This window comes from Diadema setosum, chromosome 6 (assembly GCF_964275005.1).
Source record: "Diadema setosum chromosome 6, eeDiaSeto1, whole genome shotgun sequence".
NCBI lineage: Eukaryota > Metazoa > Echinodermata > Echinoidea > Diadematoida > Diadematidae > Diadema > Diadema setosum.
In genome coordinates, this window is record NC_092690.1 from 22,623,475 (window position 1) to 22,640,784 (window position 17,310).

At 36.5% G+C, this 17,310-nt stretch overlaps 1 protein-coding gene and 1 pseudogene across 1 annotated transcript; both read left to right on the top strand.

Moving 5' to 3' along the window:
• Window positions 1-797: 797 nt before the first annotated feature.
• LOC140230036 (uncharacterized) lies at window positions 798-6,680 on the top strand (annotated as a pseudogene).
• A 4,039-nt stretch (window positions 6,681-10,719) lies between these two features.
• Window positions 10,720-17,109, top strand: LOC140230037 (uncharacterized). The gene is made up of 4 exons (XM_072310241.1): window positions 10,720-10,853; window positions 12,039-12,090; window positions 14,925-14,995; window positions 16,508-17,109. Exons 1-4 carry the CDS (start codon window positions 10,730-10,732, stop codon window positions 16,795-16,797), a joined length of 537 nt encoding a protein of 178 aa, XP_072166342.1. The 5' UTR covers window positions 10,720-10,729; the 3' UTR covers window positions 16,798-17,109.
• Window positions 17,110-17,310: the final 201 nt, after the last annotated feature.

Here is a 17,310-nt window from a genome sequence, read left to right on the forward strand (position 1 = left end):
GGGATGCAGAACGCCTCCTCATCGTGAGCAAATAGAGATTCTTGTCTGAAATAACTCCCTCACCATGAAGGTAGACAAAATATCGGCTAGCTCCACAGCAATCAACCTGAGGTTTGATGAATTGAAAACCACAGTCAAATTCAAGTCTGGCAATATCTCAGATACCAGGCAAAATGTTGAGAGAAATGCCTGTAAGAGTTAAGAAAGTCTCTTCAAAAGATGATCTCATCGTCACGAAAGCATCATCATGGAACTCCAGAACATGAACAAGCATCTATTACTGTTGTATCTATAGATTGGAATAGAATGAAGGAGGAAACGCATTTGAGGTGCTTCAAGAAACTGTTGTTTCTCTGGGATTTGACGACTCTGCTGCTTCCCGAATTGCAATATTCAACACTTAAGGCTTCCGAGGAGCAAGAAGAGACAAGCGCCCCTCCCCATCCTCTTCATGCACGACAGAAATATAACTTTATCTACCTTGGAAGAAAGAATGAGAAAGCGCGCATTAATTCTTTGACAGCCAAACGCACCTTGGTTCATTTTCACATTAACGAACTCTGGATTTAACCAAAACTTTACGCGTCATAACTTTTGAACGGACTTTCCTCAATTTTACTATAATTTTACTGTAATGTGTACTACTAAAATTATTTTGCATGTGTATTGTTTTAAGGTTACTCCTTTTGCGAAGTATAGGACCAACATAAGGATCAAAAACTTAAGGCTGAGATTTTGCTTTCCCGTCACTGTTTCCGTCACAGGTGCCACTGTTGACACGGCAGAGGATTTGATAGTCTGGTACGACAGGCAGAAAAGTGGAACAAGGTTTGACGACGGTTCTGTCGACATACTAGTAAGCCAAAACTACAGCCTTGTATTCAAACAACCTGTCGATTTCAACATCGCCGGAAATTACATCTGTCGCGTCTCAAACTACAAAGCGGAGCTCCACGCTAATAGTACCATGGTCACAGTTCGTGGTAAGTTCTATTATATCAAAAGTTTGGGCGAGCGCCCTAAGAGTTTTTCTCTTTTCATAATGCCGAAAGATGTCACACATTGACTTCATAATTATAATCTCTGGGATTGTTATGTTTCTTTCTTTGCTGAATATATTCTCGTTACAATCCTTTAAATTGCTCTGGTTTAGTTTGACACATGTACATTTTGTGTGTGTGTGTGTGTGTGTGTTACTTTGATACTCATTGGTGTCGGTGATGTGTTCATGTTGTTATTCTTTCGTACTTATTTCTTATATTTCTCTGACATTTCGATGACGACTTGTGCTGCCCTATCCGAGAACCGACATGTAGGAGAGCAGGCATCAGTCAAATTGTACCTTCCATGCCTGTATGTGTCTTCATGTCACCATGTCAATCCTCTTATTTACCCTTAACACTTATTACCATTGACTATCTGTACACATGAAATGTCAATGACACTCTAGGCTCCTGGTCGTCCGGGGGATACCATGGGGATGTAATTGACAGTGCTGGCCTGGAGTGAGGAGAATTTTTTTTGTAATTAACATAAATTTATGCGATCCTTTTGGAACAGCAAATAGAAGTGAACAAACAGTTCACACAAACATAAAAACAAACATAATTCAGAGATCAGCCTATTAAAGGGAAACCTGTGATTGACTACTTAACCGTATTCCCAGGGAGAATAAAACGAAAGTAATCGGGCAATATTGGACACGTATCAAGAAATATATTACAAACTCAGAGAGTCATGAAACTAAACACCTCCGGTAAGGAAATTGTATGAAATATCTGTAGTGGTTTCAGCAATGCAATTGCATGCAAAAAATCCAAGGTCACATGTTCATCGTTTTTTGACAGAGTCACGATAGAAAATTGTTTTTGTTCTTGTTTGTAATTATTATTGTACAAAGCAAAAAATATACAACTTTGGGGTCAGATGTCGAGAGGACTTTTTTTAATTGTATTTAGATTCAGGGAGGGGGACACATTTCGTTTGAACGAATTTAATACGGGGTTAGACGCAATGAAGTTATATAAACGTCACGTAAAAAAAAAGAAAATTAACACAAAACAATATGACCCCCCCCCCCCCCCGCGTTCTAATGACAATAATATTTGAGGGAAAAAAAATATCATGTTAATGATGACAATGCCGTACTAGTTGTTAAAAGACATACTTATAAGTTATCGAGTTTTTAAAGGTAAAATGATGCCCTCTTTTTTCTGATTTAGTTCCGATTTCCAAAGATTTCTTTACAATATGCCACTGCTTAAGTTTCATACAGTTCTCTGAGCATATCTCTCCCCCCTCCCTAATCTCAATACGATTAATTCATCGTACACAGGACAAAGAAAGCCTCGTTTGGATCGAAGAAAGGGAGATATTGAATTTCCAATTTCTTTCTCAAACGGTTTTCTTTTCTTTTAGCTCTCAAGTAACGTAAGGCATTGCAGAAATGTAGCGTCCCCTCAAAAAAGCATTAAATTTCTCGGTATTATCCAATCCAGAATTTCAAGTACAGACAACACCGATATTAACAATTTGGAAGGAGGAGACCGCTTCATTGCCGTGTAAGCTTCCTTACACGCCCTATCGGGTCCAGTGGGTCGATGAATCCAGTGGAAAAGTGGTGGCGAATTATACAAACGGTACCTTCCATTCCCCGTCTGTCGGGAATGGTAGATACCGCATGAAGGAAGATTTCAGCTTGACAATTAGTGAAGTCAGTGTTCTTGATGAGGCTACACTTACGTGTGCGGTCTTCGCGTACGACTCTAAGAGTTGGAGGAACTCGACAGTACTAACTGTGAATGGTATGTGTTTCGATCCTGCTGAAATTATACTGCTTGTGAACCTTATTTCATTCCATTTCGTTTCTGCCACTAAAAGAGAGAGAGAAAGTAAGACTTGAAATAAGATACATTTGACTCATGAGCATATTTGCAGAGATCAAGGGGGAGACATGGTGATCTAAAAAGCAAAGCTTTGATGTAAACATTTTGGTCACCTTTTAAGAGCCCTTCGGATTATAGCTATAGGCCTACTTTGTAATTGTAATAGATTGCGTCATATGTTAGAAATCCAAATGTTGAGACTCCACAGAACTCAATGATGCAAGCGGATTAGTTATTTCCTTCAAAAAAACCTGTATTTCCAGTAAAAAAAAAAAATGCTGTGTATTGACATAAAATCGTTCACAGTATTCGGATTTGTGTTGACTTTTTTTTTTTTCTAATCAGAATGAACACAAAGTTGACACCAATTATTTCTTATTATCGGTAGATCTGTGATCAAGAAACTGTTTGCAATATTTGATCTAGGAAAAACATTATTTTCTTAAAGTACTCATTGTTTATTTTTTTTTTTGGTTAGGTGGCACATTTCCATGTCTTATCTCATTTTCCATCAAAATTAAAACATTTTTCTTGACAAAGAAGTTCAGAGTTATGCAGATCATATTATGCATCATACGCCGAATATAATTTTCATCACATTCCGTCAACTTTATCTGCTGTGTGTTTTGACCCCTCAGCCCGTGGGAGCCATCATATCTTTGACAGTTGCGAAGGGGCTATGCACTGCACTAGGGTGGTGAACAGCCGAGAATTCCAGCTCTCGTGCACAGTACGCGGGGCCAAACCAGACGTCACAATGTCATTGACAGCGACCGGGAACTCCTACGTAACGCTTCTGCCAAAGTTATTCAAGGGACGGGGGGATGGTACCCGTGACCAAACCATCTATGCGAACGTGTCAATAAGCTCCGAGAGTAGCAGCGAAAAATTCACCTGCAGTGCCCGTGGAGAAGCTGTTTAGGGGATTGCAAATGCAACGATTACGCTGACCGTGAAATCAGGTAGGACTTTTACTGGAAAAGAAAAGAAAAATTTTGTGGTAAAGTTGACGCATGAACTCATAGAAACAGGACAGTCAAAGTAACGGTCAGTAAATCAGTAAGATAAAATGGTGTAACTTTAAGTGATAGTTTTACATGGCTTCATTGAACGGTGACATCGATGAAAACAGAAATGCAAACAAAATAAGGGAATAACTTCATGTGGCCTTACGAACATGGACCGTATTGTGAAAGTCATTACCCCTCCCGTACTCACCTTCTGCTAAGACTCGCTAATGCTGACTCATTGCAGTTCAAGGATAGTTTTATGCTGGAGGTTTTGAAGTCCTTTTTTTGGTTCTCTATTCAAGGGAGAAAACGTTTCGCGCAATATCTTCGCAGCGCGATAAGCTCCCGCTGCGATGTTTCATGACTTTTTTCTTTCAAGTATCGCGCAACTTTTGAGACCAAAATTGTTGCGCCCGCGCGTACCGTTTTGACGCGACGCCCGTTCGAAAAAAAAATTGTCAACCCCAAGATTGCTCCAAAACGTGATTTTGTGTACAAATCCAATGCAAATTGTGTTTTTTCAATTAATTCACATAAAAATTCATATCTTGACTTAGAATGGACGAAATTAATTTATTTTAGCATAATAAAGCTTCGAAAAATGTCTGTGACAAATTTTGGCCAAAAAACAAACAAAAACAAAAGGTCGAAAAACAGGGAAATACATAAGAAATTCAAAAAACAATAAAATAAATAAGAAATTAATTTCGATACAGATTTTTTTTTATCCTATGTCTCAGGAGAATGATACAAGAAACATTTTTAAAAAGAAATTAGCTCTTAATTAGAGCATTAATAAGTGATTTAGAGCCCAAAACTGATTTTATGCATAAATTTCAATAATTAATCAATATAAAATATAAGAAAAATTTTTCGGAGAAAGCAAGCATACATTTTGATAGTATACGTCGCGGGCGTCGCATGTGCCGATTTTCGGCGCGATCACGCGTTCCATAGGCGAGATATGAAGGGGGGGGGGGGGTGGAATCCGCCACCCCCCCCCCCCATCCCCCCACCCCCAGATATAGCATAGCCAAAAAAGCCCAGCCTGATTAGGGTTAAGGCTTTATTGTGAAATTTATGTAAATATATGCATCAAAATAATGTGATAACTCGAACATTCTTTAATAACTGCTCAAAATGGTTAGCAGAACTTTTATGAATTTATGTATCAAACTTGGACTTAGTGATTTAATGTACAACGAACAGGAGCCTGTGATCAAAATAATTGTATTGATATGTTAGCCTGCAAAAAGCCAATACATTGGTTTGAGGCAAAACCATACAAAAAAGGAAGTGACGATGTCATTACATCTCAAGTCTGCCACTGACATACTGCAGTAATCGCATCATCTTTTGCTTTGCATCCAACATATTGATATTGGTGAAGACATGTGCTATTTGGGAAAGCCGAAAAGTTCTTTCATCTAAATATGTGCAAATTTTATTTGTCTACCTTTACAGTGGTCTCAATAGGAGTATGGTCAACAGTGACGAACAAACAATTGCTGTTCTGGCAGATAATAATAACGATAGCTGTCATGGGAAAATATGGAAAAATAGACCAAAAGAAAAAAGACCACGAAAATATAGCTTCTTACTATTTTTCATGCTAAGAAATATAGAAAAAAGTAGCATGGAAATAGCCGCAAATTATGGTTTGAAAATAGCAAGAAAATATATATATATTTTTTTCATGCAGTATTGGAACCGAAAACTTAATGTAAAAAAAAACAAAAAAAAAACATAGTATATATATTTTACTAATATGAAAAATAGACCACGAAAATAAAGTTTCTCACTATTTTTCATGCCCAAAAAATATAGAAAAATAGCTTGTGAATAGTATAAAAATGAAGTTTTAAAATACAAAGAAAGTTTATCTTTTCATGCAGTGTTAGAACCAAAAACTTTAGTACAAGAACGTATCATTCATGTATTTTGTTACTGTTTCGCGCGTATTTAGAGAAACATTTTTTTTTCAAAATTTCTTCGCTATTTAATAAATAGAGAGAGAGAAAAAAAAAGCACAATAATCTTCAAATATAGTGATGGAATAAAAATGTTTTCAGTAAATTACCTGGAGTAGAATAATAACTCTTTTTTACAATACCAGCTATACATATGTATTGTGATATTTGTAAACATGAACATGAACTTGGGCTCAGAAACAGAAGAAGATCAATTCTCTATTCTTTTCATTTAGTTTATAGGTATAGTCGAAAAAGTATATTTAAACATGTGTGTGTGGGTGGATGGCTATTAATGTGTTAACTGACTCACTGTTTAATAAAAGAGGCTATGCGTATATACCAATACGATTAGGTTGATGTTCTCCCCAGCGTTTGCTCTCACACAGCCAAAGCTAACGACACATATCGAATACATCCACTATTTGGCCAAAGTGAGGAAACCAAGAAGTCCCAATTTACATTATGGTCTCTCGTATGTGTGCAGAAGTGAACATGCAGAAGTCAAACATTGTTCATGTGCATACCAAAGCTGGTAAATGCCATTGCTTCACACAACCGTCCGTGGTCATCATGCATGGGGCTTGTTTTGTTTTTATTTTCTTTCTGTCTTTTTTTGTCGTCAAGGTGCAGGAGGACTTTCTGTGTTCGCAATTATCGTAATAATCGCGATAACTCTTATCGTCTTGGGTCTGGTGGGTTTTCTTCTGTTTAAACACACATGCAAGAAGCAAGGTGATGGACACAAAGGAGGTAGATATCATTTTTTAACGTCTTTCAAAGCAATGTTAAGTGTTGTTATAGCAACGATGTGACGACATTGATTTGACTTATAGGAGTTAACATCACAACACAACACAACACAACACTGTCTGACAACACAGCACGGCACAACACAACACAACACAACACAACACAACACAAGAAAACGCAACAAAAGAAAACGCAACACAATACGGCACCGTTTTTTTCTTTTTACTGAATGACACCATGGAATAGAAATAGAAGGCAAATTTAAATTTCAAGGATATGTCCACATTCCTCCAAATGCACTTATTGTAATGACATCAAGGGCGAATTGAAATGTTGGACAAAGTTACACATGGATTGATATGAACCAACATGTCTTCCTGTGTAGAAGATGGCCCAACAATGACATTTGATAGCCTAAAAAAAATGACACTCTGAAATTGGCAGGAATGATATATGCTCAAATACCACGCTCTGTGAGTAAGATGTGAGGCATCCAAAAAGAAAAAAGAAGAAGAAGAAGCTCATCAAAAATTAAAAAATTAAAACATTCATTCTATAACAAAAAAAAAAAAACTGGTTATCGAAATTATTCTTTACCGTGACAATTATGTGGAAATTGGTAGGTATGGTGATATATCAGATGTTGAACTGAGGCATAAGCATGATTTTCCATGACGCCACATATTCATCAAATGTTTGCATTCAACTTTGAGGTACATCTATGGTTCAATTATCGGAAAGATAAGTGTTTTTTTCTCAGGAAAACAAAATATTATAGTTTGGTTGAATTTGACTGTAAAGTAGATTAGATTTTGAAGACTAGCAACCAAGCCCTTGCTATTAACCCCCTGCTCCAATATTCTGGATGAGAAAAACGCATGAAAACATTGTATCCACTTACAAATAATTATTCTATGGCTCGATAGGTGGCCACGAATTAATAGGTGGCGCGATACTTTTATTTTTTCGGCCCCGCACCAACGGCGCCAATGTCGAGAATCGATGTCTAGTGAAACATTAACATTTTCTTTTAAGTTTGTGTTATCAATGGAATATGAATCAGAGTTCTCGATTTTGCAAGCAATCCATTGAGGGATATTTTCATAGAAGTTTCTTCGAAAGTGGAATCTATGTTGTGTCGTTCTGCCTTCATATCAATCTTACCTGCCCCGTGGGTGTTTATGGTAGTGGGTCTCTGATAATGGAGTAAATGATTGTCGTATAATTATGCCTTCTTGCCATCCCCTCGCAGATAACTGCTGCAGTATAGGGATCTCTGTGTGTAAAAAACAGATTGGAGTCGTCAGCAAAACATATAAAGGAAAGAACTGGCGAGGAACTAGGAAGATCGTTAATGTACAAAATGAGCAATAATGGGCCTAATAAGGAGCCATGTGGAACACCACATAAAATTAACTTTAACTGAGAATCACGACCATTTATACTCACAAATTGTTTTCTGTTCGATAAATAATCTCGAAACCAGTCCAAAGCCTTCCGACGTATACCATAGTGTCGTAGTTTGTAAATCAAAATATCATGGTCAATTGTGTCGAAGGCCTTTGATATTGAAGTGACACACTGTCCAAACTGATACAGTGTTGCATAAAAAGAAATAAATGGGCACAGAACACGAATTATTGTGGGCATGCAACTCCAATTCCAAATGTAAGGTGGTAACCGTACGATGCAATGCAAAACTGATAGCACCGATGATAAAGATAATGATGACAATAAAGTTATATTAATAACATGAAGAGCAGTTGAACAGCATGACTTATAATGTCTGTAGCATGAAAAATCATAACTTTCCCGAGAAGAGATAGTGGATACCGAAATTCCGAAAAGCATCAAGAGAGTATTTACAGTGAAAGAAAGAAAGAGCGAAAGAAAAGGAGAGAGATAGAAAATAGCGAGGACATCTTAAAGACTGCTCTAGGCTTTGCAACATATTTTAGGAAAACTAAATCATTGAAGGAAATGGTACAACTGTTTTATAATTACATTTGTACCTGTGATTCGCCAGGGTGAGGGCATGTCATGGTGATGGTTATAATTGAAAATCTATAAAAAACACGAATAATTTTATAGAGTGACGTGTGTTTTCAAGTGCTCTGTCTTTGGCATAAAATAAAATTAGAATTTGCTTTAAAGGAAAATAAAAAGTCGTTGACTCACGAGATTTCGGATCAGTCGCCTACAAAGTTGTGAGCAATTATTGACAGGGCTCTATCTACCAAAGCGTAGCTGGGAGAGAGCATGATTGTTTTGTGATGGATGAGAAAGTGGTCATGTGAGGAGCGGGGATAGTGCAGGAATAGTCGCGTGGTTCAGTATAAAAAGAGTGTTTTAACATCACGTAATTGAATTTTACAAATATAGCTTTGTGCCAGCCGTCTGGACCCTGTTGTATGATATATCAAGAGATGCAATCAATCATAAGTCGATGAATTAAACAGTCAGACATCATCCTGTGAGAATTGAAAATTTACAGACTAACACATTGTACTTGATTTCTGACAATTTTGATCTCAGCTTTTATGCAACAGGGACTTGAAGAGTCATCTTGCAGCCAAATCTTTGAATCACTTCTTTCTTTTTTTAGTCCCATCACGAGAATCGTTGGAGAAACTGAGAACACAAATCTACAAGCCTGGTGATGCGACAGAAAGTGAACTTAGCGTGAACAAGGTGAATCTCGGGTTATTTGGTGTGATGTCAACTGGCAAGTCGGCCTTCATCAACTCGGTCATGTTTGCCCTGACAGGTAATGCATTTCCTTTGTATCGACACATCTACCTGCAACTTACTTTAAGTGTCTTACTGTGGACAAGTTGGCCAGTTGGGGAAAAAAAGGTAGAAACAAAGGGTATTGCATCAAGTCCTGCCCATTTTCTAACGTGATAGACATGTCGCGCACAGCAGAAAAGAAACGTTAAAACCATTTAAAAATAATGTTTATTCTACGTTTATCGATAACCACTAAATATTTTGTCAGCATGGTGTTGTCTTGAAATATTGGATATCATTGATTTATAAAAATGATTCATGAATTAAATTGAGTAATTGTGTCCTGTAAGTTTTTATTTTGTTTGAATTTCCTAGTCCAGTCTGCTTAAAGTGGAGACATTGTGGAGCCTTTGTTAAGACAATTCATGATATCATCAATAGTGTATTATCAGAAATCATGATGACAGCAGTATAGCAACAGTAAAAAGGTATTGCTCTTACGATGACTTTGAGAAGTTTTTTGTGTGAGATTTTATAACTTGCATGTTTGGTTGATCCTACAGTTTGTTGGTTTCATGATACACGTATATGTTTTCCGGATGCAATTAACCATTTCGAAGGACAAAAAAAAACAACCCCCAAAACAACAACAACACAGAACCATTGTGCTTGTAAGTGTGAAAACATAATTTTAAAATCCAAGAATATGTTTTTGTCCACGTGATGAAACTCTAACGTTTCTGTTTACTTATTCTTTGTATGTTAAGGTTATTTTGAACATAACGTGGACTTTCCCTCCCGGAAATTGCTCAAATTATACAGGCCTGCTGTTACTTCTCTTTGCTAAATCACGTGCACAGGCTGCTTTCTTTTCCTTCTTTGTGGCAGTGTCATATACAGTACTGCGCCAGGTTTCTGATTCATATTATTGGGTGATAAACTATATAAATAAAGCATTTCATTTATGTTATATTTGCATTGATTTCTGATGTTAATCACTATCGTCATTTTTTTTTTTTTGTCTGATAAAGTCGACATGAAATCCAGTCATCATGTATAGAAGGTAAATATGGAAGTCTCTCGGGTTGGGCTGGCGACACAGGGCATGCCTGGTGGCAGTATCAAAGGTTATACCACTTACCGCAGTCCTTATCTGGGTGGCTCTTAAAAAAAGAAGAAAAACTACACGTTTTGAGTTTCTCTTGCATAGTATTGAACTTATCACATGGTTTGCATGTTTTCATGCATATGATTATACGCATTGTGCATGTATGTAATGTTTGGTATACGCTGGGTAATCAGCGTTTCTTTAATTGCTGGTCACAACTATCATAATGCAGGTGAGTACCACAAACACGCTCACGAAACCACGGACGACCTGATGGCAGATGGTAGTGTTACAAAAGAAAAAACACCGTATCACCTGACAAGCCATATCACACTCTTCGACAACAGAGGCCTTCAAACTTACTTGGATGATACCACTCAATATATGGATCAAATGCGTAAGAATATGATTTTCTTCGTGCAACTTAAGTTGAATTTGACTTGATGGTGCCATTTCCGGGGGGGGGGGGGGAATTAGATAAGAAATACGTGTGAAGTCCCGTAATGATCACATTAGTGAAGCGATTTTTAATCAATTTGAGATTTTGAAGAAAAAAAAAAGGAAAAGGTGCTTGCATGTATGTAAAAGAAGAGTGTCTATGTGACACTCGTAGAGTTGTAATCAATTCTACGTACGTGTACATTGAAACATAAATTGAAGTATGCTGCCGAAAATGCTCATTATAGGTGTTTTCATACAGTGGATTTGCACTGCACAAATTATTTCAAAGACATTTTCCATGTCTGTATGGTTTCTTGCTTCCTTTTCTTCAAATATTGCTGAAGAGTTATTTAATACTTCGCCACAGGATATAGCTGTATTGCCTTTGTGAGAATTTTAGAAGGTGTAATGATAATCATTATGTATACATCACTCACAAATTTTCTCTATATTTCCTTTAATTGATCAGCTTAGTAGAATGTTTGGTTTCAGTGTACATAGTATACAAATATACCAGGCCTGAAAGGCTCTGGTTGAAATTAAAATGTACATGAGGTGACTTCAGTTGCACTATTTTCTGAGGGGCGCAGTTCCGAAAAAAAAAGGGCTACTGAAGTCACCGAAGGCACATAGTTTCAACCGGTGCCTCGAACAATGGCCTGGTATGTTACTGTGATAAAGATATGCTCCCAGGAAAGATAACAATGAGCAGACCGACAGACAGACACACACACCTACACACACACACACACAGGCCTGAAATGTCGTGGTTGCATCTAATTCATATTCGTTTTGTTTGTGTTTGTTTGCGAGAGGCTGGGATATGACCAAGTTATTTGTTTCTCTGTACATGTAACTCCGGGTTCTTTGTTGTGTTTTTTGGGGTTTTTTTTTGTTTTTTGTAAGAAAGAGAATTCTTTATAAAAATTCATAAAATCAAAATCAAATGAAAAAGCAAAATGCACAACAATACATGCATTAAGTTCAAAGGGAAATAATGTCGGCTACCCTCACATGCTTTAATGCTTATCATAGGGATATGATATATTATCCAAACGTCTACTAAGGGTAGACAGTGTATAATTGCGGTACAATGTGGAATGTAAGCAAATTGATTGTATGTTTATCACGTTCCTTTCAGGGTACAACGTCAGTGAAAGGATACACTGTCCTATACTTGTGGCTGACGCAAGGTGAGGCCATACTTGACAAAATCAAATTAATGCATGTTGTAGGCACCGTATTAAAGCAAAATGCTTTTGATAATCACATTAAATTCAAAGTATTTTTTTCAGTTCAGTGAAAATTAAATAAGTTTTTGGAGAAGTTTGAATGCTGAAAAAGTAAAGTAAGACTACATTCCATAGATTCTTACATAGGATAGTCATTGGTTTAGGGGACTTAGACCTTACTTGCGTAGTATCTGAAGTTTGTTTTGACAATAAAACATCTCGCTATTAGCTTTAAATAAAATATTATCGCACTCTATCCAAAATATGTAACACGCATCGTGCTCTTAGCCATTTCACACGCACACACACACTAAAAAAATTAATATTGGTAGTGATTATCTATTATAATAATTTCTTCTTTGATTATGTAGGGATATATACATTCAGCAAAAAATGAAAGTAAACGCTTTTTCAAGTTAATATTTCTCATAGAATATCTGGCTGAAACCTAATCTATTGTATACCATATGAAAGGTAATTCAATTGGCTATCAACTTGTTAGGTCACCAAAACTGAAACTTAACGCATGAGTGAGCACTTGTTTTTCTCTACCAGGGCACGAAAGTAAAAATTGCAAAACTGAACAAGTTGTCATTCATGCGTATATGTGCTCTCCCATAGAACAATAAGAACAAACAACAAACATCACACAAAACGAAACATGAAAAAGTCATAAAAATAAACGTTTGATCTCTATCATATCTTTAAAGCGCAAATGATCAATGACGGTTGAAAATAAAGGAGGATAATAAAGAATCGTATGTCAAATCTAAATTCAAATAGTATGAAAGAAGAAGTAATTAACAAAAATGGTTGAAATTTGAGCTTTCTTTCAAATTAGGAAATTGTAAATAATGTTTGGTTTTTTAATTTGTCTCATGAATTCTTAAATCACTAGATTAAAAGAAGTGAATAATGAAATTCTGCTCATTTAATCATCTTAATGCTTAATATTATTCCCTATATCATTTGAAGTTTGAATTGACAGAAAATTCTTATTTCTGCCCTTTAGATTCCCACTTTGCTTCTCTTGGAGGTTATAAAGGAATAAAGAGAATGAAGACTTATGTTTGCTATTTCATTCATGTCTCTCATTGTGTTTCACTGGTCTTTTGTTGTCAGTGTTATTGTGAAGGGCATTTGTAAATGAAAGAGAAAAAAATGTCAATTTTTGCAATTCTTAATTTTGAGCCTTCGAGGAAAAAAACTAATGTGCTCACCCATGCGTGAAGTTTTCTTTTTTTTAATAAACCTTAGCATAGTAGCCAATTAAATTATCTTTAATATAGCATATAACAAATTGATTTTCATCAAAATCTTCTTTAAAAAATATGACCTCGAAAAAGTGTTTACTTTCTTTTTTTGCTGATTGTATAATGTATACATGCATATATATATATATATATATATATATATATATATATATATATCATGATTATATAACGTTATGTCCATCATTCAGTTATATGTGTCATAAAGGCTAAACATATTTTGAAATCTGCAGATGAGCTGATCGTTAATATTGATGATAAATATTCTATTATGGATCATTAATATGCCGAATAAGTAACTCAAGAGGGGGAAACACGTAATGCAATAGGTTTTAGTCTGGTACTGATGTGTATCGTGTTCAGTATTTCTTTCCTCTCTGTCAAAACATATCCATTTTCATTAGATCTTATCAATTACCTTGTCATAAAGGCTGATGTGCAATACATTGCCAGAAAAGATAGTACATCTACTTAACTTTCCCCCTTTTACCATGGATTTTTCATTGTGCGGCTTTTTGTGCCTCTGCCCGTAAAAAGAAGGTGACACTGTCAAATCTCACATTACTACAGCTTTAATAACGAATGGTTAGGTCGAGATTCCGAAATCTTTAACATATCGTGTCAATAATCCATGGATTTATTTCAATCTCTCACTGTGGACCTTGTCTTTGCAATTTACTATTCTTCGAGTTTGAATCCTTCCTTGTACTTTCACCCACGCAAAAGATGTTTTACCAAATACCCCCTTATGAAAAGGGAAGTTGTATACTTAGCGAAACAATAGATCATCATTAAAACCCTCTGATAATCTATTATAGAGGCTACCCTTGGTTAATGAGGCATGGTATTAAAACAGCAAATATTAGAATGACAGCAAAAACAACAATGATAATACTTGTCATTGCCAACATCACGGCCTTATGCAATTGTTAGGATCAAATACTAAAATTCTGGTGTCCTGCAATGGCACATTTTCATCAGTAATATATTTCCGATCTGCATTAATTATTGCATGTAGAACCCGTCAAAAAATATGGAATAATCATTCAAGGTTTTCTGAATTTCAGTGAACAGCCATTAATTCAAGATGTGAATAGGGCGGTGAGTTGGCTCAGTTGGTAGCGCGTCTGCCTCACGATCACGCGGCCCGGGTTCGAACTCGAGTCTGGACTGAGCAATGTTGTGTGTAAGCGTACCGCCCCCTCTAGCCAGAGGCAAAACACTCTGTCCCTCGGATAGGACATAAAATGGAGGTCCCGTGTATGAGAGAGTAACAATTAGTAACTTATGCACGTACAAGATCCCGCTTCATCCATTCATCGCAAAGAGCAGGGTGTTTAACCCGGTGAAGTGCTCCCTCCTCACGTCCAACTGGACCACATGGAAGACCAGCTTAACGTAGCTGAATATGGGCTATCAAGCCATCTTCTCAAACGGAAATGAACAAACAAACAAACAAACAATTTTTTCTGATTCATTTGATATTGTGTTGGTTTATTTACATTTGGTTTTATATTTTAACAGAATGGAAACTGCTACCAACGATTTGAATGGATTTCTAGATAAATTTCCCAAAGAGGTAGAAAAGTTGTGTGGTAAGTGACCTTTCTTTATAGGTAATACAATGTGTGTGTATATATATATATATATATATATATATATATATATGTATACATATATATATATATATATATATATATATATATATGTATACATATATATATATATATATATATACATACAGGGTGGTCCACGAGAGGTTTTAGTATGTCGCTGCAAATTCTTGTGCAACATCCTGAAAAGCCAGCAACATGCTATGCAACATCCTCAAGAATTTGCAACAAGCTCAAAGTAAAAGTATTCAAAAATGTGCAAAACATGTGCATAACGTAAGAAACATCAAACTACCAGGTACTCTAGATATTTGTGTGCAAAACATGAGAGAGAACATTGAATGTAAGCAGCAAAATATTGCGTACTATACGTACTCATCGTGTGCGCTCCGCGCATATTCAATTTCTGCAATATTCTCAGATTCTGAGCTTCCAACATGCTAAAATTTCAAGTTGTGGACCACCCTGTATATATATATATATATATATATATATATATATATACATATATATATATATATATATATACATATGTATATATGTATATATACATTGAGATTTAACGTATTGGCTCCAGGAAGAAATGAAGAAACAAACTGGTAATGCACTTTTGGCCAAAAAAGAATGAGTTTATTCGACTCATTCCTTGAGTCGAATAAACTCATTCAGTTTGTAGCTGCCGTGTTGATCCGTGTATGCCGTGTTTGTCCGTGTAGATGCCGGGCTCTTCCGGCCTTATCCGATGGCGTGTTACTGCCGTGTTGATACCGTGTGTACAGTCACATCAACCCTCGTCGACTCTCCATCGAGGTCGATACTATCCCTGATCTCCTCGGATAATCGTGTAGATCATTGAGGATCCGTGTTAATATGTGACTTGGGCCTTGGTGAAAGTCAACTCAAGTTATTGTGTACAGGAACAAAAATGAAATAAAGCCGTAAGGCAGGGAGAGTAATGAATTTCTTGGGAAAAGTAGACAGTAATATTACTGATCTAGATTTCACGTGCTCCATTTTACCAGTGGTATCCACATCTGTGAATTATGATTGTAATGAGAGCATACCCACCCTTACAACTGTCTCACAAATCAAGTCCGCATCACATTTCCTTTTCGAAGTCGTGATTGGTAACTTCCAGATCTAAAAATGTATTTTTGCGGTGTATTGTATATAATGTGAAAACTAATAAGAATTCCTGTGAGAGTGACGTAATCAGAAATGCAATATGCACATTTTTTGAAAAATATACCACAGTATCTGGCAAATAAAAATAATTCAGCTTTGAATAATGGATCGGGTTTTTTTCAGTATTTACCGACATAAGTTTCACTTTAACAGTAAATGAAACTTTTATTTTCCTGTCATTACACAGGCGTTTCTTTGTGGTGTTTTAACCATGCAGCAACATAAGTATGTATGGGCATATTCTGTGTTTGTATTCTTTCCTTATGTTTTCTCATTCTGTCCCTCTCTGTGTCTCATTATCTTTTGAAGGTGTGAAGATGAAATACGTTTTCACGCATAAAACCGACATGGAAAGTAATGGGCGGGATCCGCGGAAATTGATACAACGTATTCCCGAGGAGGACATGATCCTAGTTGAAAATTACACTTACGAGAACCATGAAGAAGATGTGGAGAGGAGCACTGAGCTGCTGGAGTTCATCTGGAGCTGTCTCAAGAGAGCCGAAATTAACATCAAATTGATGGACAAAAAAGAAAAGGAAAGAAAGGAAGAGCAACTCAGGAATGACATACAGTATCCACCGGCAGGAATCCACTGACACTCCTCTCCGTCAGGATCTACGAGTGCAAATGGTGTGAAAGCATTATTATAGACATTCGAGTGAAGCTCTCCCAATAAACGATATGTTCGTAATCTACCCTAATTCAGCTATTATTACATCTGAAAAGAAGACCCAAGACGATTTGAAATATTTCGCGTGTCCAACTCTTCGATACGCCTACAAACAGAGAGCAAAGTTGACTTCCATCACCACCGCTACTATATGATTAGTACATTGTATAGTAATAACAGTGACGAATATCGTAAGAGTAACAGTTTAAATCGTGCATTTTTAGGGGGAGTCAGCATTTAATATACTGATGAAACTATGTCATATTCATGTAGATTTTCCTATGCTGACTCCCCCTAAAAATGCACGATTTACAGTGCGTATTCACTGGTGCTGAAGAGGAGTAGGTGCTATACGTACGTTCGTGTCAGAGCCCTTTATTACAATAGAGGACTCTGGTCCATGACCAGCGTGTTAAGACGTAATTTTGTTTTATTGCTA